This window comes from Eptatretus burgeri, chromosome 3 (assembly GCF_056783735.1).
Source record: "Eptatretus burgeri isolate ZD-2024b chromosome 3, Ebu_testis_v1, whole genome shotgun sequence".
NCBI lineage: Eukaryota > Metazoa > Chordata > Myxini > Myxiniformes > Myxinidae > Eptatretus > Eptatretus burgeri.
This window is the reverse complement of record NC_140963.1, coordinates 111,065,752-111,091,055: the sequence shown is the minus strand read 5'-3', so window position 1 is coordinate 111,091,055 and position 25,304 is coordinate 111,065,752. Positions and strand designations below refer to the sequence as shown.

Sequence of the window (25,304 nt, the reverse complement as noted above, 5' to 3'; positions counted from 1 at the left end):
GGCGATGCACAAATCTTATCTTGATTGGATCTTAAGTAATGCAGCTGAGCGTTTACCACTTGTGCATGCTGACGATGACAGGTTAATTATTTTGGGAATTACCTCCCAGTCTGTTGAAGTTTGGACGATGCTGGATCAATGGAAGGAAATGATAATCACGGACAGGTTGAAACGTCAACAAGGAATTTATTACTTAAAAAATACATAAACTGAATAACTTTTTATTTCCTTGTAGATGAAATGGATGAATTCAAATCAATCAAATGTTCATTCAACCAACTGTCTGGAGCTGTAACCAACCCTCAAAAGCTGTAACCAACCCTCAAAAGCTGTAACCAACCCTCAAAAGCTGTGACCAACCCTCAAGAGCTTCACCAACCGTCAGGAGCTGTCACCAACCGTCAGGAGCTGTAATCAACCGTCAGGAGCTGTAACCAACTGTCAAGAGCTGTCTCCAACCGTAAGGAGCTATCAGAGCTGTCACCAACCATTAGGAAGGTGGTCCTTCCATCTGTTTTATGGGTGACCAGTGTGGGTGGTTGATGGTTGATGGATTCAGACAAAACTTGATGGGCACACTGGATTTGTGACGAGGAGGAATTGATTAAATTTTGGTGGTGAAGATCTGGATCCGATAATTTTTCAAAATGATGCTTCACCATTGAGAGATAGGGCAAAAATGATAGATAGCATGATATCTCAAAGTTGTGTATGGATTCAGATTAAACTTGGTGGAAAAGTTGGGTGTGTGACCATGACTAATCGATTTGATTTTGGTGAAAATCTGTATCTGGATACGAGAGTTATTTAATTTTTAAAGTGATTCTTCACCATTGCGAGATATGGCCAAAAACGATATATACCACGATATTTCAAAGATGTGTTGGGCCCGATATGTTCTCGTGGATCAGGCATTACATGGCGGAGGTATGCGCTCCACCAAGTGCCCTTCTCGTTTCAATTTGGTTTTATTTTGGGATGTGGATATGACACAGGCATAATGTTGCCAAATTGTATTTATTTAATTGTCTAACAACAAATGAGCAGCTTGCAACCAAATGCTGTTGATTAGAAATTGTGCATTCCCTCCTGTGTATTGTCACAACAGTATTTTATGAATTTTTTTCCTCAGTGCCTCTGACGAAGTTGACATTGGATGATCCACGTCATGAAACGTCATGAAACGAAACGGATGATCCACGCCATGAATAAAAAAAACACTTGTTCCATTCATTCATCACTTCAACATTGCCTTGCACATGTGGAAAAACTTTATTGTGCGAAGCATTGTCTGTCATTAATGAAGTGTCTAAGTTTTCATCACGACACCGGCTTGTGAAGGCAAGTACACTGTTTTGATTGTTTTTCATATTTCGATTTTCGTTTCTGTTGATGGTCTGCTGTTTTTTTTTTTGCACATCAAGGAATGCAGGCAGAATTGCAATGACAAACTTGTGACTGTAATGAGTAAGAATTCCACGATTAGTTTTGTTCTAATAATAGCACTAAAGTGGAATTTTAATAAAAAGTCCAGTCATAAGCCTTCAAAACAGAGGACTTGGGGTTTTGGGGAAAGGCAGATGAGGGAGGATGGAGGAATCTAATGAATAAGATTCATCGGATGTCTATCTGTCCACGTTTTTTGCAAGGACTGCTGGACCGCTAACCATCAAATTTGGCACACAACCCACATCGATCTGGTGATTGTCCTCAGGGTATTTTCATCAATCACCTGAGCATTTAAAGATCACTTTTCTGGCTTTTTCATTTCTATGCAATCTCATTGGTTAACACATATCACGTGACATATAATATGGCCAAAGGCCAGCACACCTAATTTGTCAAGCTGTGTCCTTCACCCATTGGCTGACTGCACAGCTGGCCTGACTCCACGCACAACTGACTTTTAGAAATGGAACTTTACAATGCTCGTGCTTTCTGCCTCCCTCACATTTCATTGTCATTTCAAAAGAGTAAAACATTTCAATGTCAAATATTGTCGCTGGAGCATTTGAGAACAAAAGACTTTGTAGTCTCTTGCGAAAGTGAAGTTGAAGAGGGAGTAACTTTTAGCAAGTAAGCAGTAAAGATAAATATCATGTTGTAAGCTGTGCACGTGCACAGAAGACATGCTTCAGGCCTCTCGCTTCACGGCTCGGACAATGAATTATGTGGGCTTCATTTATTTCAATTGCTTACAATTCTTTAATGCTTTTTTTCGTTACTGAAAGGTCCAAACAGATATATTCAATAAAAATCACTTCTGCACCTGTTTGTCTGTCTGTGACTCGGATATCTCAAAACATTATTGATAGATTTGGATGAAACTTGGTCGATAGGTTGGGTGTGTGACAAGGACGAATTGGTTCGATTTTGGTGAAGATGGAGATGTGGATACGAAAATTTCTCAAGTCATTCTTCACCATTGAGAGACAGGATCAAAAATGATAAATAACATGATGTTTCAAAATGATGTGGAAAACTATGATAAAAGTAGGTGGATGAGTTGGGAAGGTGACAAGCATCTGCCGACCTCTCCATAATTATTCGCTGTGGCTTTTCTGTGGGATGGAATACCAGAGACCTTAACTTGAGAGTTTTTGTAATTTTGAAATTTTTGTGGTTTTAATGGAAAGTTGTACCTGAGTTATTGTAGCCTGGTTGGTTTAACAGAAGTTTTGTGACATCTCTCTTGAGAATTCTTGTGTTGACTTCCATTAACGATTCGAAAATCAGTTTGTAAAACGTTTTTGTTTTTTGTGCATTGCACGTTTTGTGAAGTGAAAAGATTAATTGTGGATTTGTTGCTTTGGCCACAGATTATGCGGCTTGAAGAAGAACTGCAAGAAGATTATGGTTGAATCAACCAGAGCCTATCGAGTTTTCCAAAGGTCTTCATGGAAGCTCCAACATGGAGTTGACATTTGAAGAATGCTTGTGTGCTCGCTTTGTTACGTGCTGACTGAAATAAAGAAGTACATTAAATCACAATTGCAAATGTTTTATTCTTTGCATGTCACACTGCATGTACAGGTGGACATCACACACACACACACACACACACACACACACACACACACACACACACACACACACACACACACACACACACACACACACACACACACACACACACACACACACACACACACACACACGTTCTTATGCGATCAGGCAGCTATCCTTGACGCAGCATCATTGAAGGTGAACCGTGAGATTATCGAGGCGTGGTATTCCTGTGAAAACTCCATCAACCGACACATCGACTTGAACTCGCCAGCCTCCGCGAGCAGGGCACAGATTGGCGTGCTTTTAAAAGCACCCAGACACAACCGTACACTTTGGCTTGAATGGTTTCCAGCTTTTTGCAGTTGGTTTTGCACATGACCCAAAAGGCCTGACTGCCATAATCCTATTGGGAGCGGAAGAGGGTTTTATATAGGTGGAGACTTCCCTGATGAGCTCCCCAAGATGTACCTGCAAGACTTTGTGGAAGGTTGAGGCCTTTGGCACATCTGCCGCCAAGTGTTTTAGGATGGGGTCTCCAGATAAGGCCCTTATCGAAAGTAACTCCTCGAAAGGAAACATCAGGGGAAGCTTTAATAGAATTGCCATCAATTTTTATTGATAAATCCTTGACCTTCCTTTTACGAGAGAAAATAAAGAACTTGTACTTGGGCCCAGAAATCGAGAAGCCCCATTTTTGGGCCCACTGCTCAATCCTGCAAACCTCTCCCTGGCGTTTTTTGGCCGTAAACTGAAGGCTTCTGCTCCGGGCCCACATAGCAACATCATCCGCAAATGGAGATATCCTGCTGCGGGACACTAAAGAGGAGGCAGCATCATCCATCATGATGTTAAAAAGGGTGGGACGAAGACAGCTACCCTTGGGGATACCATTGACCATGGGAAACACAGAAGAAAGGGCTTGACCAACTCTCACTTGGAAAGTTTGATTCGATAGGAAATCACGGATTCACCAGAACATTCTGCCATTGATGCCGAGTCTGTGTATCTTGTACAGGAAGCCTTCTTTCCAGACTGAGTCGTAAACCTTGTGGATGTAGAAGAACACACAGACTAAGGACTCATGATTGTTTCGGCCAAAGTTACATTTGCCATGGCGACCGTGGGGTCTCAAAAATCTACGGCCACTCACAATTATACAGCGGCCGCAGTATTTCCACGGTCACACAATGTAGCAGTCACATATGTTTTTATTTTTCGGGGAGCCGCACGGCATATTTAGAAATTATGGAGACCGAAAACGTGGGGGTGCCGTACGGTCTTTGATTTGATGTCGCACGGTGACCTCAGAGCGTCCCTGCAGCGGCTATAGAATTTTCAAGGCAGACGCAAGGTAGCCTCAAGGTGCCCGCAAGGCGACCGCAGGGGGACCCTAAGGTGAACGTGCAGCCAGACGGACGGTAACGAGTGGGGATATATACCAGTTCTTTTTTTTACTGAAATAAAAGTATAACAGTTCGGAATATACCAGTACATGGTGCCCCCAGAATCCGAATTGAATTCGTTCCAGGAGGCTGTTCGGATTGCAAAAATTTCGATTCCCAAACTATTTTCCCAATAAGAAATAATGGAGTGAATTAATCCGTTCGTGGACCCCAAGAAACCCCACTTTCAAGACACTTTCAACTGAAATTCCCCATGTTTAAGGTAAAATAAGATGAGTAAATGACCTTCGGTGTCGGTGTATTGTATGTAAACTGGTACAATCACCAATCCAAAGGTCCACACAGGCTCGAGCTCCAGCCTGGGTTCTGATCGCTCGCACACTCTGCGAGCGATGCCCCCAGGGCAGCTCATCAAGCATGATGCCCCCAGAACCACAATCACTTTCATCAAACGCATCGGGCTGAGGTAATCATGGATATTCCAAATTTCAACCGGTTTTTCTGTGAAATTAAATCCTTGCCCGACAGTCCGTCACACCACGTGATCGGATTGCTTTTTTGTTATTAATTAAAACACAAGATGAGTAAAAAAAAAAAAACAGCACAAATCAAGGTGAAAACACGAGGAAAAGTACCGATCGACACATGAGAGATGCTTTCACGAGGACTTCCTTTCACGAGGATTTCCTTTCACGAGGACTTCCTTTCACGAGGACTTCCTTTCACGAGGACTTCCTTTCACCAACGAACTGAATGAACAAAGCGCGAAGACGCGGCTCGAACAGGTGGGGGAGACGCGTGAACAAACATGAACGCTTCGTTGTGTTCGGTTTTTTAAAATGTATTCGGTTTTCGGGCAAAATTCATTTTTCATTGATAAGAGGCAACGGAGGCCGCACAAATAATGCAAGCCCACCGTACGCCCTATGTACGGTCGACGTGGAACACAACAACGTCACAACTACGGCATGTCGAATTGCTACGGCCAACGAAGAAATGAAAAAAATTTATAACTCCGCGTTATAATTCCACGGCGATCCCTACGCCCTGTAAAAGATAGCCAAACGGCGTAGGGCCACCCTGAGGCCATCGCAGAAACTCTGCGGCCGCCGCACGTTTCTGTTAATTCAGCGGGGGGGGGGGGGGGTATGGCCACCGTATCCTCGCCGAAGAGCAAATGTGACTTCGGCCTGAAGCATAACATATTCTCACAGCCATATATCTATATCTCTCTCTGTCTCTGTCTCTGTCTCTGTCTCTGTCTCTGTCTCTGTCTCTGTCTCTGTCTCTGTCTCTGTCTCTCTCTCTCTGTCTCTCTGTCTTTCTGTCTCTCTCTCTGTCTCTCTCTCTCTGTGTCTCTCTCTCTCTCTCTCTGTCTCTCTCTCTGTCTCTCTCTCTCTCTCTCTCTCTCTGTCTCTCTCTCTGTCTCTCTCTCTCTCTGTCTCTCTCTCTGTCTCTCTCTCTGTCTCTCTCTCTCTCTCTCTGTCTCTCTCTCTCTCTCTCTCTCTCTCTCTCTCTCTCTCTCTCTCTCTCTCTCTCTCTCTCTCTCTCTCTCTCTCTCTCTCTCTCTCTCTCTCTCTCTCTCTCTCTCTCTCTCTCTCTCTCTCTCTCTCACATACCCCTCCCTCCCACAGTGTATAGCATGTTTAGTGAGGCATCACTCTCCCAACCTCCCCCACCCCCGCATTTTCCTCACTCTTCCCCCCTTCCTCACCCCCTTCTAGTTTCCCTCCCTTCTCTCCATACTCTCTGCCTTCCCTCCCTCCTCTCTGTCCCTCCTGTCTCTTCTCCCCTCCACCCCCAATATCCCAGTCAGCGAAGCGACACATTGTATTTGCGAGTTGACAATATTTTCAAACATGCATCATCGCCTATTAAATCAGGTATCATCATCATTTTCCCATTTTTCGTGTACATCAGCACCAAGTATCAATCACGACAACCGAATGTTCAAAGTTTGTCTTCACAAATTGACAGAACAAAACACCATGAGAGTGGACCCTGATTCCAAGGCAAGGCTTTTTGAGGAGGCCAAATTAAAAGACCCCTGCAAAATGAAGTTGGGTTCACCAAGGAGAAGCCTTCATGAAGGTAAGCTGTTAATTATCTTGAAAAGGGTTGTTGAAATTTACCAAAATACCCAGTTTTCAATCATGTACTCCCTCAGAGTTCCCTCAGGACGCATGTAAAGTTTTGAGCCGCTCAATTTCATGGTTTTGGAGTTATGGAGGAGACACACATACACTTATTATTCTTCATGTTAATGACTTTCAAAAGTCATTTGACATCGAGTCATTTATATTATTCACTGACAATTCAAATATTTTCTGATCACACCAGGGTTGACCCGACTCAATTTCTTGGCTTGTTCATTGATCCTAATTTATCAACAAAAGGATATTCCGACAATCGACACAAGTTTCTCTCACCAAATGTTTGTGTAACAAACAAGTTGAAGGGTTTTTCTCAGTACATGTGTTCCCTGTCATATTCTACCCTAATGTTACCTTCTTTAAATTGTGGAATTTTATCTTGGGTGGGTCAATGTATCAAATACCCACAGGGAGAGAATTTTATTGATTCAAAACTGAGCACTCAGAATTGTTACTAACACTGGTTTTCACTCTCATACTGATGTGTTATTTCTCAGAAATAAGGTTTTGAAAGTTGATGATTTGTTCCATTCAAATTTCGGGAATCTCATGTTTCAATTGAATACTGATATGTTACCTCATGCCACGGAATCTTTATTTACCAGAAACAACCAAATTCACTCTTATCCAACAAGACAGAGTAATCACCCTCATTTACCTTTCACCACAACTGTTTTCTCACAAAAATCTCTTGTGTTCACAAAACCCAAATTCTGGAATGAACGACTTTTATTGTTATTGCTGCTGATGCTCTTTGAATATGCGTTTCTTTGCATCCATTGGAATGTAATACTTTGTCCTCTTTCACGATTACTTCGGCTCTATTTTCGAGATATTGTTAGGGACGTCGCTTCTGGATAACTCCAAGAGAGTGACATATTCCGAGAAACCACAAACGTCGACTGGAACCCTCAACTCGGGCCGGATCCTCACACCCAAAGTGGGTTTACCGTACCAGTGAATCAAACGTGGCAGATGGGGAATCGTGCCTGTGACTATGCGGTATCGTGCCTGTGACTATGCGGTTGTTAGTTTGGATGCGTGAACCAATGCTGCATGCTGCCATACGTGGGCTACCATTACCATTGGGAACTCAGACCAATGTTGCCCACTGGGAATGATATTCGGACCAACGCAATGCAGGATAAATCAGGACACATTCAACACTTCAATAATTTATTCCACAGCAAGCAAGGAAATGTAAAGAGCGGAAAATGACGGGAGGAATGATTAAAGGAATGCAGAGGACAAATGCAAAGGAGAGCAAATGGTCGGGGGGATTGTCACCTCAGAAAATGGTGAGGGAAATCAAACATGACATGAAAAGAGGTTGAACACGTATAAAACACATGTAAAGCACATTATACACACATATACATTTTTCCCTTACCCTCTACCGATCATACCCGACCCCGGAGCACTTGTACACAATGACTTAACACAGAACTACAATACTGGATCAAGGAGGAAGACACAGAGAGATTGGGTTGAGGGGGAAAGAGAAAGTTGGGGTTGGAAAAAAAAAAGTTTGAGGGACTTTGTCGAGCCTTCACTCCCCCTGAGATCACTCCTTTTGGAGCTATCTTGCCCAAACTCGCACCTCATGTCCACCCTTGCAACTGAGCCCCATTGGTCTGCGGTCCCGAGTCGGAACCTGGCCGGCCAGTGTGATGTTCTGCGGCCTCAGGACAGCTCGTTCCATGTAAATATTGGCAGGCTTTGATGTTTGGAAGGCAGCGCTGGAAAATACGGCACTGGGGCGATATGAGTAAAACTATGTGGAAATGAAGACGTGACATGGGAGAGAAACTGGTGTGAGGTTTGAAAATCTGCTCTGGTGAAACAAAACGAAAAGTGGAAAATATCTCTGGGAACAGGCTCTCAAAACTCTGATCTGTCTCGGGCATTTGTGGAGGCGAGAGATTTTGCCACCGATCTCGGTTTGTACCCCGTTCCGATAGTCCTGGGGCTGAGGGGGGTCCTGTGTGCAATCATATGTCCCCTATACTAATTTTGACTCTTGATCCTTGTAGGGGACCCCGAGGAGATTGAAAAAAACTTGGGTTGACATTCCAGATGTGGGACAGAAAGGTGTAATTCAAGATGGCGTCCAAGATGGCCGCTGCGTCATTATTACCAGTATAACTCCATGTGGAATTGTCCTCGAGTGATCAATTTCGTGTCTTTACCTCGGTTTTTGGGGTTAAGGAATCCATTACAATCATTTGCAGGCTTAAAAAAGTATGGGATAACGGTGAAATCCAATATGGCTGCCGCGCCCTTTCATCTTGCCTGTCATGGTTCAGAATTGAGGTAGAGGAATAAATTTGATGTCTTTATACAAGTTTTAGGGGTCAAGCATTTCACTCAAAACAATAAATTTGCACAAAAAAACAATGGATCATTGTTAATTTCAGTACATGGGCTCTAATTGATTATCCAACAATTCGTAAAATGATGCAACTGGATAAGAAAGAGTGCCTGAGAAGTTGACTGGTGTCTCGTCACATTTCATTCGTAACAGACCAACTAATATTTACCTCTCTTTTTCAGGCATTGAATGAAATGGAAGGGATTCCGATGAAGAGGCGCCGCTCAGAATTTGTTGATGTCGACATCAAGAAGTGTATTATTTGTCAGATTGACACCAAAGAATCAACAGGCAACAACGCAGAGGCTCGGATGAAAGTCCTAGAGGCTGCGAGAATACGCAACGACTTGGTTGCAAGGAGGCTCGAGCAAGTCGATCATGAACAGTTTGTCTATCATGTGAACAACAAATGCTATAAATCGTACACCCTCAAAAAGCCACTGATTAAACTTGAAGAAGAGCCGTCCAAAGCGGTGGGAGAGCCGGAAGAACCGGAAGGAGTTGAACTGGTCCCAAACCGATCTGTGAGCCGAGCAACCCAAACCAGAATTGCACCACGAGCTCCTCCATCTGCTGATATACCGGCTTCTGAAAGGAAACGTACGGTGTGTGCCAATGTAAAGATAAAAGGAGACCGACAGAAATTCAGGATTTGTGAAGATGTACGCGCAGAAAAGTTACTAAAGGCTGTGGTATTCTTTCAAGATGAAGTTTACTATCGGACAAGTGACCTGCAAGATGTTCACTCCGTCTTTGGATCAGAAATATATTGTCACAAAAACTGCATCCGAAATTATCTTATGAGATACGACCGTGCGAAAAGTAAATGTGACGCACCATCCAATAGTTTAGCAAAAAATAAATGTTTTGCAAGGTTGTTCGAGAACATCGATTTCGCATTGAAAGGTGGACAAGGTTTCGCCTTAAGCGACCTCCGTAACAATGTTCATGGATTCAGCGATTCCTAGGAAACGTTTTCGAACAGAGACATTCGATTTTTCTTGAAAGTCACTATAGCCAGGAATTGAACATTTCCAGGCCTACAGAAGCAAATAAGTGTGCCATGGTTTTCTTAAACGCCAGTCCTGCAGACATGGCTGACGTCATTCGGTCAATCAATCCCATCACTCAATGTGCATCAACTATTGGGCATGCTCTTTTGGACTTGAATTTTGATTTGCAAGACAAGTTTTGCGATTCTGTTGATCTGCAGGACTCCTGGGATAATATGAATATCCCAGATGAGTTAATGACTTTTTTGTGTGGGTTACTAAATTATAATAGAAATGATCTTGAATGCAGCGTGGGTAGCAATAACAACTCTCTATTGAGCGATGATGACGATACCTCTGATGAAGAAACTAGTAGTAACAGCAATGCTCATTCACCAAAACTGAGGAAACTAAAGTCAGTTTTCCAGGTTCTGTACTTCATGGTCCAGAATGGTAGACGCAGGACACCACTCCATCTGATGTGCGCAGAAAGAATCCACGCAACACGCAAGAGCAAAACACTCATCACCTCTCGAAACCATTTTGGAATATCAGTGAGTTACGATGAAATTCTCCGGTATCAGACTGATTTGGCAGACTTAGTTTGCACAAATGGAACTGATGATGTTCCTTTGCCAAGCCATCTTAATCCAGAGAAATTCACCACTGCCACATTTGATAATTTTGATCACGAGGAGGCCACGCTATCGGGTCTGGGTGGTACTCATGACACTGTTTCGGTTTTATATCAGGACAAATCAGATGGTGTTCAAAGGAAGCCACGAATTTTGGAAACTGGTGTAGTTCATGGTCCAAAATCATTTCAGAAGACACTAAAATGTCAAGAGCTAAAGGACTTCTTCAAACCAACAAAGAAGGGAGAGATACCCAGTGACTATTTAGTAAGTAACTCGACATTAAGTGAAGGATGTGGTACGGAAGGAAAAGATCTTGCTTGGTCACCAGCCCGGATGAATTTGTCAAATATAGAAGAAGGTTTAATCAAACAGGACTGCGATGAACAACAAATGCCATGCTGGAGTGCCTTCAACTCAGTTGTCACTGATGACAAACTTCCTGAAAGGATCGTAGGCTTCTTGCCAATTCTACCACACCCGGTCACAGAATACAACATAGTGTATACCGCTCTTAAAAATTTTCAGAACGTCTTGGGACAGCTAAGTCAGAACCACTTGGCTGTAGCGTTCGATGAAGGTGTCTACAGAATCACACGAGAGATTATGTTGTGGCGCCAAGGAGAATTCAAGGACTTGACTCTTTGCCTGGGATCGTTTCATTTACTTAAGATTTAACTTGGTTGCATCGGAAAGTATCTTCGTGGTTGTGGTGCTGAGAGTATATGGATCGAAAATGAAATATTTGGGCCAAATACGACCCAGGCTGTCTTGGGAGGTTCACATTATGTTCGATCCCGAGAAGGCATGACTCTCCTTTCAGAGGCTATGGAGAGACTCCAATGGAGTGCATTCTTTGAGAAGCATGGCGTAGAGAAATATGTGGAGCCGCTCAAGTTGCTTTGAGAAATGAAGCAAGAGGTGTCTGCAAAGAACAAGTCGAGAAGAAAGGAGCTCCTTAACGCTTTCCTTGGACTATCGGGAGACCTGTTCGACGATTTCGAGGAGTTTAAAAGGGAAAGGAAGGCAGAAAGCAAAACATTCTTCCACTGGGTTAGGTTTATTGAAATGGTTCGGTTTGCACATGACCTTGTGAGGGCTGACATAGAAGGCGACTGGCATCTGCACCTGCAATCAGTTGAAGCAGTATTGCCATATTTCGCCATCTTTGACTTGATCGACTATTTGTGGTGGTGTTCTCTCTACCTGGAGGACATTAAAAAACTACCAGAGAATGCACCAGTTGTCCATGACAATTTCATGGCTGGGCGTTTTGTTGTGAAACGTTCTTCCATCCCATTCTCTGCTGTTGCTGCCGACATGTGTCTGGAACAGACAATCAACCGCTCATCTAAGACAAATGGGGGAATCATTGGCAATACGAAACGGAAAGAATTCGTAACAAGATGGAACATCATTCACCATGAATTGAAGGCGGTAAATCAAACCTTTCGTGAAGTCACAGGTGTACAGTTGAACAATACAGAACTTCCTGTCAATTATTCATTCAGTCGTTGGCAAACACAAGAAAATGAATGCAAAGTAGACAAGATGATCGCATACATCCTGAATTATGAAAATCCATTCGAGGTGAAGCAAACAACTGAACTGAAACTTCATAACTTTCTCACCAGAGCTATCATGCCAGATGAGATTCAAGATAGTCCATTGTCTGTTCAAGAAACCGGTCTGAATTTATACAACACGTTCAGAAAGGAGCGCCTGGTGGAGAAGACAAAACGACTGAGTGACACAATCAACAGGAACAATGTTAAGACATTCGCAAGTGCTGAGGGAAAGAAAGCATCAGCCCCAAAAAGGAAACAGAAGCAGGACAAGAAGGAGTTAGGTGTTGCGCAGAAGCAACTGGACATTGTCAGGGTCCGTGGGAATGATGCCCAAGAGGTTTTCACGTATGATCTGGTCAAAACTAGTTACTTATTTAGTGATGAGGATGGACTCATGAAAAAACCGACAAAACATGAGCTTGTGAAAGAACTTGAATCAAATATTACAGCAGGTGACAACATCGCTCCGATGCATTGGACGGATATGCCAACCGGAGACATTGTCGATGTTATGGCTTATGTGCGAAAGCTGAAAACTTCCTCCATGAATACCTTCGGAGAATTGTGCAAGCAATTGCTGAGCATGATCCTTGGGGTTTGCAAAAATGCTTCCCGCATTGACTTTATCTTCGATTCGTGCATGGAAGGATCAGTGAAAGAAAGCGAACGACGAAGACGAACTCAGAAACCCCCAGTCTTGTACAGTAACATCACACGAGAAAGCAGGTTACCAAGAGATATGGATAGTTTCTGGTCATCTGCAGCAAACAAAGCCAAACTAGAACAGCTCATGAAAGTATGGCTGATTGGCCACTTTACTGCACAATCCGTAGATGTTCACATTGTAGTGAGTCGGATAGTGGGAGACGAAACCTCAACACAAACCCAGTCGATCAGGAATGGGATAGTAAGCCAACACCCAGAACTGGACTCGGACCATGAAGAGGCTGATATCCGTCTCATCCCACATGCTCTTCATGCCGTCAGAAGTAATTGCACACGGATTGTAATTCTCTCGAGCGATACTGATGTGTTCGTAGTTGCAATGTATTTCTATCATATTTTCACAGCAAATAGACTCCGTGAACTTTGGCTCAGAGGGGGAGTTGGAGACAGGACAAGATTTATCCCTCTACATGTAATGGCTGACAAGGTTGGAAGACCAATGTGTGAAGTCCTTCCCGCGATGCATGCACTAACTGGCTGTGACATTACTAGCAAATTTGGCACGAAAGCTGCTGGTATCAATGCAGAACCTGTTCTGTACCTAAAGGACTTTGGAAGGGCACAGAGAAATGTGCAGGCCTGTGTGCACAATGCCGAGAAATACCTGGTCCAAGTGTTGAAAGGAGGAAATCATGGCATTGAATCGATGGATTGTTTACGTCACAACATGTACCATCACAAGAAAGTCGATGACAATCATTGACCTTCCCCCAACCAGCTATGCTACGTAAGGTCATATTCATAGGGCATTCTATATGACCAATGTGCAAATCAACTGTTTCGGAGATTTTTCGCTAAACCCTCAAGACTATGGGTTTATGATGGAAAACGAATGTCTCGTACCAATGAAAGACCATCGTAATTTGCCTGAAGAAGTAGCTTTAAAATGTAACTGTGTGAAATGTGCCACTCGCTTCTGTCCTTGTGGACAAAGAAAAGTTCGATGCTGCATATTCTGTAAATGCCAGGCAAACAATCAGAGCAGCCAATGCAAAAACCCTAACGGGGTTATTCCAACGAAGTCGGTGCGGTTTGTGCAAATTCTAAGCAACGTAATAGTCGGAGGTTTGATGCCCACTGTATACCAAACTGATCGAGTTATTTAAACAGTTTTGGATTCATGAATAATGTGTACTGCATTGTGCATGGTAAATAACGGTGCTCAGGATTTATTGGTATAAATTTAAATGTTACTAAAGTCTCATTCAATGTAAAACACGTTTCTTATTTCTTCTACGTATAGTCCTGAGGGGGGTCCTGTGTGCAATCATTTGTCCCCTAATTTCGACTCTTGATCCTTGTAGGGGACCTGTGTCCTGGTCAATTAGAGCCCCTGTACTGGAATTAACGATTATCCATTGTTGCTTCTGCAAATTGATTGGTCTGAGTGAAATGCTTGACCCCTAAAACCCATATTGAAACACAATTTATTCTTCGAGCTCAATTCTGAACCATTACAGGTGAGATGAAAGGGCACGGAGGCCATATTGGTGGCCATTTTGGATTTCACCGTTATCCCGTACTTTTTTTAACCCTGCAAATGATTTTAATGGATTCCTTGACCACAAAAACCTCGGTAAAGACATGAAATTTATCACTCGAGGACAATTCCACATGGAGTTATACTGGTTATAATGACGCAGCGGCCATCTTGAATTACACCTTTCTGACCCACATCTGGAATGTCCACCCAAGTTTTTTTCAATCTCCAAGGAGTCCCATCCAAGGATCAAGAGTCAAAATTAGGGGACATATGATTGCACACAGGACCCCCCTCAGCCCCAGGACTATCAGGACAGCTCGTTCCATGTAAATATTGGCAGGCTTTGATGTTTGGAAGGCAGTGCTGGAAAATACGGCACTGGGGCGATATGAGTAAAATTATGTGGAAATGAAGACGTGACATGGGAGAGAAATTGGTGTGAGGTTTCGAAAATCTGCTCTGGTGGAATAAAACGAAAAGTGGAAAATATCTCTGGGAACAGACTCTCAAAACTCTGATCTGTCTCGGGCATTTGTGGAGGCGAGAGATTTTGCCACCGATCTGGGTTTGTACCCCGCCCCTACCCCTCAGTGGCTGTTTTCCATTGGCCTTGCGGTGTTGCATTGATGTCTCGCGAAGGGGCGGGTGCATGAAGGGGTCGAAACAATCTCTACCTAAGCGACTTCTGTCTCTACTTACGCCGGGCATCGCCATTATTCTGCTTCCATGTGAGCAAATGAGTGAAAGGGTTTGTGAGCAGGCGAGCAATGAACGTGACTGGTGAGTAATGGAAGAGAATGGTGTTAAATGAAAGGGATAGAAAGATAGACATAGTGAGGTAGATCGAAAGAGGGAAAAGGAACAGACACTTATGCTGCTTACACACACACAACGCATATTGATCACAATGATACGATTTTGTTTCCTCGAAACAGAATAATAAATAAATAACTAATATCTATGTGTGTGTGCTTCCTTTCCCTCGGGGGGGTGCACGAAGTCCAACCTCGGCCCACATCCGTCCTACGACCCCCACCTCTCCATTCAACCTCTTCCGAGGCTGTTTAAGCCTCCTCCATTCCTCTTTTTCTCCCGCTCTTTCTTCCCCCTTATTTTACACAACTCCCCCTCCTCTCACCCTGTTTTTGTTTACAATCGCATTCCTATGCTGAAAAAAAAGAAAAACTAATGCGTTGCGAAACTCTGGCTTGCAATTCTACCTGAAACATCACTTACACTTCACATTCGGATTCTGTACATTTGTGGAGAAAAAGTTGAGTTGACCAGGTGGGCACTCTTCTGCTCATTTAAAGTGCAGAGTTATTTTTAGTGGCTCCCCACAGTCTGACATCAACACCTGCCGGAAAGCTTGACAGCACTCCTCAGTTTGAAGGGTTCAAAGACTTACACTGGGACCACATGGCCACTCAACACGACGTGAGTCCTTCGACCCATGTGGCCCACATTTGAATAATAGGAACGGTAATATTCACTTCACCGTCAATGGCAACATATTGGTGAGACCACGTGGCCACTCAACGTGGAAGTCTTCTTGGTCCATGTGGCCCACTTGAATGAACAAAAGGAATGATGGTCTTCGCTTTGCGGTGAATTGCAACATATTGGTGGTGGGACCACGTGGCTGCAGAATGTGGGATTCTTCTTGGTCCACGTGGCCCACTTCCATGAACAAAAAGCATGGGTCGTCTTGCAGCAATGGTGAGTCTTCGACGTCCTTTTATTGGCCTTTTTATTGCAGAAGGCCCGGAAACTGTGAACTTGGCTCGATGTCCTTGTCTTGGCCTTTTTATTGCAGAAGGCCTGGAAACTGTGAACTTGGCTCGATGTCCTTGTATTGGCCTTTTTATTGCAGAAGGCCCAGAAACTGTGAAGTTGGCTCGATGTCCTTGTATTGGCCTTTTTATTGCAGAAGGCCCAGAAACTGTGAACTTGGCTCGATGTCCTTGTATTGGCCTTTTTATTGCAGAAGGCCGGGAAACTGTGAACTTGGCTCGATGTCCTTGTATTGGCCTTTTTATTGCAGAAGGCCGGGAAACTGTGAACTTGGCTCGATGTCCTTGTATTGGCCTTTTTATTGCAGAAGGCCCGGAAACTGTGAACTTGGCTTGATGTCCTTGGATTGGCCTTTTTATTGCAGAAGGCCCGGAAACTGTGAACTTGGCTCGATGTCCTTGTATTGGCCTTTTTATTGCAGAAGGCCCGGAAACTGTGAACTTGGCTCGACGTCCTTGTATTGGCCTTTTTATTGCAGAAGGCCCGGAAACTGTGAACTTGGCTCGATGTCCTTGTCTTGGCCTTTTTATTGCAGAAGGCCCAGAAACTGTGAACTTGGCTCGACGTCCTTGTATTGGCCTTTTTATTGCAGAAGGCCCGGAAACTGTGAACTTGGCTCGATGTCCTTGTCTTGGCCTTTTTATTGCAGAAGGCCCAGAAACTGTGAAGTTGGCTCGATGTCCTTGTATTGGCCTTTTTATTGCAGAAGGCCCGGAAACTGTGAACTTGGCTCGATGTCCTTGTATTGGCCTTTTTATTGCAGAAGGCCCGGAAACTGTGAACTTGGCTCTCAATGGAAGGGGGGAGGTGGGCGAGAAATTCAGACATGCATGGTGTCAAGGAGGAACATTCATGACCGTAATATTTCAACAATTGCTTTTACTTTTCAACATTCTCACGAAGATGGTTTTCAGTCACTAATTTTACCCACCGTTGCAATTGTTGGCATTTCTCCGTAATGATGATCCGAGCTCTCTCTTTTTGCTCCTGTTCAACTTTTAACAAATGGCAAAGCCTTCAACTGCAGCTTGATGGAGTACTGCTCTCGTGTCTGGGCTGGTACCCCTGCCTCACTCCTTGCTGAGGACGCCAAGTCTTTCCACATCATTGGAATGTCCTACGATGAAACCGAGTCGAAAAACCATCCATCCGGTGGGACCAATGTGTGACACGAAGGGCATCCGACAAAAACAGGTCCAAGAAATATAAATCAAGGCAGCAATCCACACACAAACACCAATTGGATCAAACACCAAACACCAAATCATGGTCAGTATCAATTGAGGATGTTTAACACTCAAGTTGAACAGGAAGTCACAGTTACTTCAGTCATGATGTTGGTAATTGAGAAACCCTGAAAGAATGCAGGTGAAAAACGAAAAATAAGGAAGGCAGTGGTGATCAAGTACAAGTTTAGGGTGAGTTCTTGGTTCCCACGGGATGGCCCAATTGCTTCAGATTTGACATCCCATAATTGCCCAAACTTGCACTCCCCACAGTTCACGCCATTGTTGACAGGGAAAGCAGATGCCAAAGCAAAAGGAAAGTCGGCCTTACAACTCCATCGCAGACAAAATGAAATGCACAGGCTTCATCCTGGCCCATCATTAGTCGGCCCAATCCAACTGCTGATGTTTTGAGACTGAGGTGACTCGAAAATTGCTCCATCATCGTAAGGGGAATGATGCACACCACGTGGCCAAGCCCAGGCCAAATTATTGTTGATCCATGAATAATGAGCAGAATAAATAATGCAATTGGATTGGAAAACAGGAACTGGCTCATGAGGTTCACGAGAATCAGTAGATGTTAAACAGCAGAACCACAGTCCAGCAGAGAACCAGTACCTTTAGATGTGCACAGACGTTTGGCTGGTCTTGCATCCGTGCTTCCGGAGTCACGGGAACGTTTCTTCACATCAGGTGTCCTCTTGTTTATCCATGGATGCACGAGGATCTCCTTCAAGGTAAAACAACTCGGTCCATCCAGAATCTTGAGTAATTACCATCACACGCCATCTCATTTGGCCAAGAACCACTCAGTCCCACAATAGTGAACTTCCACAGTCCTGCTCGAACTTTTGGTAAATCAAATAAAATATCCAAAGTAGAAGCTGCTTCGTTATCACACACCTTCATTGAGATCCTCTTTGTTGGATCGACACAGAGCATGGATTTTAAGAGCTCAGCGCACTGGGACCCAGCAGAAGAGGGAGGTTTGTAGTGAAACGGCCGATTCTTGCATCCGACGTCCTGTAAAGAGACGGATCTGTAAAATTCACTGATTCATTCACCAAAGCAGGTGCACACAACACGTTCACCAAGCAGGTGCCCACAACATTTTCACCAAGCAGGTGCCCACAACATTTTCACCAAGCAGGTGCACACAACACGTTCACCAAGCAGGTGCCCACAACATTTTCACCAAGCAGGCGTACACAACACTTTCATCTCAAAGTGAACTCAAAGGATACGTTCTGTGTTTTACAATCCAAACTTTATATCAAGAGTTTTTATTACGTCGTCTCAGGATGATGGGGTCTCACAGGGTGGCCGAGAGGTTTGCCCACTTGCCTTGAAGCCGTTTCGCCTGGCTTTGAATCCAAACCCACGGAACCAAATATAAACTGTCACCCTGGTGTTTCACAAGCACAGTGATTCATCAATGTGTGTACCCTCCCTCGGGTGGAAGGAAACTGGGTGTCCCGTCTGCCGACATTAGTTGGTGAACGTTAAACACCTCACGGTGTCCTTCGTGAAGAGTAGGCGAGCTGTCACCGGCACCATGAAGGTATAACAAATTCGTGCCCGAACTCTGTCTGGCAAGGCAATGGCAAACCACCCAATTTTACCCAAGCCAAAAAACTGCTTCGCCATCACTGACACTGTAAGAGGGTTTGGCACATCCAAATCTGAATCTGAAGGCTCATGGAGAAGCAGTCACACATATTCTGTGCATACTTGCAGACACAAACATGAGACAACATTGGACTTGACTACAGTCCAATGCACAACGGGTCCCAGCGACGCCATCTTGTGACCTCACTTTTCTCTCCGCAGACAGAAGGGGCAATAAGGGATAAATACGATCCCCCACCTCCCATCGCTACCAATACATCGGGTCTGTCGCAGCTTTATCCTTCAAGTGTTGATCGTAAGGCAAAGAAGCAACATGTCTGAGGTTTTAGTCTTCGGTGTGACTGGGCCATTGTTGGATTCGAACCAACGACCTCTTGGACAATCCAACCACAATGATTTGAGCCTATTCACTCCAAAATTCATATTGTTGATGGAAATTGTAATTATTTTAATCATTTTTACATTCTTACTTTGCCAAGGATGAGAAAAACCAAGCAGTGAACAAAATGTACAACCCGACTGTCTGACGATGGCAATGATGTGATCCCGTGAAATGATTGTTTCTGAAAACAAGAAACATTTTTCTTCTTTCAACCTTGTTCATGATTTCTCTGGTCTGTGTTGATGTGAAATCTGATGAAGATACTCATATCTATGAAAGAACACTGCATCGACATTCACATCGATCATGAACACGAAGATCGTCACGAAGGTTCGGTCGATTGTAAGGAGGGAACACTCACCTTGATCGTCTCCCACGAGTATGGGAAATATCGGTCTATCAACAAGTGCAGGACAACCCCAAGAGCCCACACGTCGACCGCAGGACCATTGTAGCCCTCGGGGCAGTGCAGCTCTGGGGCCATGTAGCCAGGTGTTCCCCTTATCCCAAACACGACTGCTCCAGGTTCAAACACACATGAAAGGCCAAAGTCGGCGACCTTAAGGACTCCGAGGTCGTTGTACAAGATGTTTGCGAGCTGTTGGATGGATGGAAGAGTAAAATGGAAGCGTGGAAGATAAGTTATCATTTTCACCAGGTAATGTTACGTGTGCTTTACACAACTCATGTCCCTATTCCGATGAAAAGGACGATCTTCATTTACTTGAAACAACATGAAATGTATTTAACAAAACATGGATCATCACCGTAACAGCAAACAGCCACACCACGTGATCAATGAACCTTTTCAGCATCTCATCAGCTGATCCATTTCAAAATAGTTGAAGTACATTGAGTGGGACAAATACAAGGATGAACGTTTCAACAAAAAATCTACTTATTGTACGTACGAGAATTAACATTTTACAATCACATCAATAAAATACCTCATGAGATCGTGAGGTGATACGGCATCAGAGAGAAAATGATGGACATGATGAAAGCACGGATCACAATTCCATGTCGTGTGTGGAAACTGAAAATGGACCGATCGACCTTTTTGATATATCCACAGGAGTTACACAAGGCTGTATTCTATCACCCTTCCTGTTCTGATTGTCACGGACTTGATCATGAAAAGTTCACTGTGTAAACAATCATGGGGTACTTGTTGGTGGAACAACACTCCCTCAACAGATCGAGATTTGCAGTTTCCCCTCAACTCCAGATCTGTCAGCTGAATTTCAATCATCAGCAAGGTCATTGAATCCATCACCACATTTGATGTGAAATCATTTCTTTTCTCGAACAACCTCATCTCATATCACCAATCTGGATTCAGACCAGGTCACTCCACCTTGGACATGTTGCCACCTTGATGCAGTATAAACTCTTGGAGTATGTCTTTCAATCCAGACAAATCTCACACTCTCACTCTCGATCTCTCTCCGAAAGGATCGTCTGACAAACCCCACATCGATTTTCTTCCCAATCCACTTGGGGAAGTTCATTCATTCAAACTGCTGGGTCTCCCTGTCAGCCACGATCTCTCTTGGGCAAAACTCATTTGACTGTTGGCTGGGCATCGTCCGTCGTGCAAAGTCCGAACTTGGCACACCTGAACTCCTATCAAACTACAAGGCCTTCATCCACAAGTTGAGGCAGTACTGCTCTCCTCTTTGGGCTGGTTCCACAGCTCCACATCTTGTTGAGCTTGACGCCGTGGAAACCAAGGCCTTCAAGATCATTGCAATCTCCCGTGATGAAGTTGAGTCTATGTGCCTGTCACGTTGTCAACGCAGACAGGTTGCTGGTCTATTTGTCTTCCACCACCTCCTTTCTGGTCTTGCATCCTCTGCTTTGTCCCCTTCCCCTCTCCACAACGCCCCCCCCCATGTTTCTGCTGGACACACGCGGTCCACCATTGATCCCCATCTGGTGAAACTCCCAGAATGCAGGATCACTGCTCAGTTCCACTCATTCGTTCCTCTTTCTTCCCACTTGTGGAACCAACTGCCACATTCTCTTAAATCTCATAATTCCCTCCACGTCTTCAAACAGCCGTTCAACACCATCTCAGATCATCCCCCATCGAAAACCGTGATCTTTTCTACCCTTGCTAACACTCACACTGCACCACACTCCACCCCACCCTAATCCCTCCTCCTTCCAAATTCCCGATTTCCCTCCTCAGAGTTTCCTTCTGGTATCCATCTTGTCCAACACATGCATCCTCTTCTCCACCTCATTTCTCCCCACATCCATTGCTTGTCCATCCAATCTGCCTCGATACTGGCCTTCAACTCTGCTGTTGGTGTCCCACCCCCCTTCTCAACTGTTGATTTTGTTCTGTTGTGTCCTGATCCATTCAGCATTCTTGTAACAGCTTTTTCATGAGCCTCGACTTTGTAAAATGCAAACAACCAACCAAATGTGAACCACAGCCAGTAACAGCTGAAACTGATAATCTCAATTTATTGGCACTCAACACCGGGCTAAACATGAGTGATGATAAGATCAAGATCACGTGTTTTGGGTCATGGGCAAATTCTCCAAAAATAAAAGTTGGAGAAAAGACCCTGAAAAATGTGAAATGATTTCCATATTTGGCATTGTGATTTGGGGTGAGGAGGGAAACAAGGTACACATTGGAAAAGCATGTTCACCTTTCGGGAATCTGAACAAGATCTGGATCAATCACATAATCTCTCTTCCACGAAAGAGAAGACAAGCTGATATATTGGTAGTTGGCCTCCTTTCTAAAATCGCCCAAATGAGGTGAGAACTCACTGGGTTCCTGCGTTTAATACGTTAACATCACCTTCGATCTCGAAACAACATCCCGACAAATACACCCTTCATTGTTATTCGTGTTTCCCATTTCTGCCTCGCACTGCTTGTTGCTCCAGCCCTCAATCAACAACCAATTTGTGATCTTTCCGAAACAAGTGTAAGTATCTTCACTGACTGACATCACCTGAATTCACCTGTAACATGTGAAAGTATCTTCACCGACTGTTGTTACCTGAATTCACCTGCAACATGTGAAAGTATCTTCACCCACTGATGTTGCCTGAATTCACCTGTAACATGTGTAAGTCTGTTCACCTTCTGTTGTTACCTGAATTCACCCGCACCATGTGGAGGTATCTTCACGCAATGATGTAACCTGAACTCACCTGTAACATGTGGAAGTATCTTCACCCCCTGACATCATCTGATTTCAACGCTGCACGAGGTTTCACCGATCCTTGTTACACTAACTATGAGCTTGACTAGTGAATTGCTATCAATGTGTACCAAGGTCAACAAGGTCTCTGAGGGTGCTCAGTCTCCTTGTTTTGTTCATCTTCATTCAAATCAGTTCAAATGAGACAATTCCACAAAAACTTTCCTTCATTTCCAACACATTTTCCTGTTTCCCCAAAGAAAAACCTCTCCCTTCTGTGATAGTGTTTCACTGATGTCCCGCGATGACAACATCATCATGAGGTTTTTATGTTCAGATTTGTTTTACCTTGATGTCCCCGTGCATGATGTTGTTGCTATGGATGTAACTGAGTGCAGACGCCGCCTGGAAGGAAAGCACTGAATTAACGGGTCGTTATGCAAATTGGAGTTTCCAACAAATGTTGTTCATTTGAAAAATCCTGATTTTAAACCACACGTTGAACATCATGAAGAATGACGTCAGTACAGGCTCAGCTCACCTGGAAAATGATGGGACGTATCTTCTCCTCTGTCATTGGTGCATGATGTTGCCGATAATCCAACAGACTACCTGTGTGGATAAGTTGCCATGAGTGAGTGAAATGATCACATTTGATCACAGGTACACACCTTCGGAACAGAAGATTGATTAAAAACATACCACCATGTGCGAGTTCCAGGACCATGAACATCATCTCCTCGGTCTTGTTAATGTCATAAACTTGAACTACATGGGGATGACAGAGTGCAGGAGAAAGAATCATCAGAACTAAAATGCAGAAATAAAAACAAATCCTCATTATGATAACTTCATCTGTTGAGTGAAGAGGAGGTTCAAATGTGACACGGTGAGGCCTTTGTCTGGCTTTCCGTCACATGACTGATGTAGTTTAACTGTGGAGAGCTACCCACTTCTACTCAGCACGAAGTTCCACATAAAGGGTGATCTGAACATTCCTCGTGCTGGGAACGTAGTTTGTGTACATTCAATGGATGATCTCAGGGGTCCATAGATCCGGGACACCATCCATGATCATGAGTGTGAAGTCGTTGGGGTAAGTTGTTATCACTGGGAGTGTGATGGAGTTGGTAACTCTTTATTCCATCTCGTATCTGACTGATCGATTTTCTGAATCAAACATTGTCTTCCATTCATTATATCGGGAAATAAAAGGCACAATCTCATGTTTCCCCATCTTTGTTTCACCATTAAATGAATACAATTAATTTTTTATCTCCAGAGTCAAGGCTCATGGAAGAGCGAGAACACTGAACAGATCAGGAGACAACAGAACAAAAGGAACGAGAGAGACAGACACACTTATAGTGGGGTTGAAAAACAAAATAGGGGGAGATTGGGACAAGCAATGGGTGTGGGGAGGACGCATGGGGTGGACAGGATGGAACCAGAAACATCATGTCAGTTCGGAAAAAAACTGTAAATTTGGAAGGAGGTGGAGGGGGGGGGCATTAAATGGGATCGAAATTGTCATGTTTTTGGATGAGGGAGGGGGGGCTCATCTGAAATGGTGATAATAGCTGTCGTGAAGAGTTGGAGGGAAGAATAAGATTGGGAAGAATGTGGTGTTTGGTTGCACAGGTGGAAGAAAGAGGAACGAATGAGTGGAGATGAGCAGTGATCCTGGATTTTGGAAGTTTCACAAGAAGGGGATTGATGGTGGACCTTGCCTGCCCAGCAGAGACCCTGGGTGGAGGGGTAAAGGCTGGGGAAGCACGGAAAGAGCAGAGGTTGCAAGATCAGACCAGAAAAAATCGGCCGTAGAGATAGAGAAACCACCTCCCTGTCTGCGACAGGAAAGTGATCGGCCCACAAAGAAGATTCCAATGATCCTGAAGGTCTTGGTTTCCATGGCGTTGACCTGAGTAAGGTGTGAGGTTGGGGAGCCAACCCAAAGGAGAGAGTATGTGCTCCATCAAGCTGCGGATGAAAGTCTTGTCGTTTAATAGGAGTTCAGGTGTAACAAGGCAGGTGTACTAACCCTCACAGCCTTGTATGACGTAGGATGCCCAGTCAGTGGCTGGCCTTGGAGACCAACTTTGGAATGTGGTTTGCCGAAGAAAGATCATTGCTGATTGTGAGACCGAGGAGTTTGAATGATTGAACTTCCTGAAGAGGATTATCGTTGAGAAGGTCGATGTGAGGGTTCACCAGACGGTCCTTTCGGAAGTTCAGTGGATGCACCGTGCTGAAAATGCCGCACATTGAAAGACCATTTGGCCCATTGTATCCCTGCTGTATCCGTGTCCGAACATGTCACCGATAGGTATTGTGAATGAAAGAGTTAACCCCATGCAGGTAATCTGACCATGCCACGAGCACAAGATGGCCTACTTTTTGGAAAGATTTCCAGGGTCCTCAACCCATCCATATTCAAATGAAGGAAAACAAACCTTTTCAGTGAATAACAGTAATAATACAAACAAAGCATCTTGATTTAACATCATCACGATGAAAGAACAATTTATAATTTAAAATGAAATGCTCACTGACTGATGTTTGGATGATGCAAGGAAGAAATGATGGAGGCTTCTTTTGAAAACTGCAACGAGAGAGAGAAAGAGAAAGAGAAAGAGAAAGAGAAAGAGAAAGAGAAAGAGAAAGAGAAAGAGAGAGAGAGAGAGAGAGAGAGAGAGAGAGAGAGAGAGAGAGAGAGAGAGAGAGAGAGAGAGAGAGAGAGAGAGAGAGAGAGAGAGAGAGA

The 25,304-nt window shown here is 44.0% G+C and overlaps 2 protein-coding genes and 1 long non-coding RNA gene across 16 annotated transcripts in view; 2 read left to right on the top strand and 1 right to left on the bottom strand.

Moving 5' to 3' along the window:
* The window catches only part of LOC147030724 (rho guanine nucleotide exchange factor 11-like), a 36,211-nt gene extending 33,220 nt beyond the window's left edge, over nucleotides 1–2,991 (top strand). For 5 of the 9 annotated variants that reach the window (XM_085875013.1, XM_085875009.1, XM_085875011.1 and 2 more), the window contains 3 exons: nucleotides 236–460; nucleotides 1,133–1,341; nucleotides 2,820–2,991. The gene's annotated coding sequence lies outside the window, so the exon portion shown is untranslated. Of the gene's footprint in view, nucleotides 1–235; nucleotides 499–1,132; nucleotides 1,342–2,819 lie in introns of all 9 variants that reach the window. The other 4 variants (XM_085875018.1, XM_085875015.1, XM_085875017.1 and 1 more) reach the window with 2 other exon arrangements.
* A 129-nt stretch (nucleotides 2,992–3,120) lies between these two features.
* Nucleotides 3,121–6,887, top strand: LOC147030723 (uncharacterized). Its single transcript, XR_015056493.1, has 3 exons — nucleotides 3,121–5,197; nucleotides 6,390–6,503; nucleotides 6,753–6,887. It is a non-coding gene; the product is annotated as an uncharacterized LOC147030723 (long non-coding RNA).
* A 7,123-nt stretch (nucleotides 6,888–14,010) lies between these two features.
* The window catches only part of LOC147030721 (putative serine/threonine-protein kinase MARK-A), a 138,267-nt gene continuing 126,973 nt past the window's right edge, over nucleotides 14,011–25,304 (bottom strand). For 3 of the 6 annotated variants that reach the window (XM_085875023.1, XM_085875024.1, XM_085875019.1), the window contains 8 exons: nucleotides 25,097–25,145; nucleotides 23,246–23,311; nucleotides 23,085–23,155; nucleotides 22,892–22,948; nucleotides 19,736–19,972; nucleotides 18,267–18,386; nucleotides 17,982–18,093; nucleotides 14,011–17,251 (listed from right to left, as the gene is read on the bottom strand). In XM_085875023.1, coding sequence (XP_085731149.1) covers nucleotides 17,205–17,251; nucleotides 17,982–18,093; nucleotides 18,267–18,386; nucleotides 19,736–19,972; nucleotides 22,892–22,948; nucleotides 23,085–23,155; nucleotides 23,246–23,311; nucleotides 25,097–25,145 — 759 coding nt within the window. In that variant the 3' untranslated portion in view covers nucleotides 14,011–17,204. Of the gene's footprint in view, nucleotides 17,252–17,981; nucleotides 18,094–18,266; nucleotides 18,387–19,735; nucleotides 19,973–22,891; nucleotides 22,949–23,084; nucleotides 23,156–23,245; nucleotides 23,312–25,092; nucleotides 25,146–25,304 lie in introns of those variants that run through there. The other 3 variants (XM_085875021.1, XM_085875020.1, XM_085875022.1) reach the window with 3 other exon arrangements.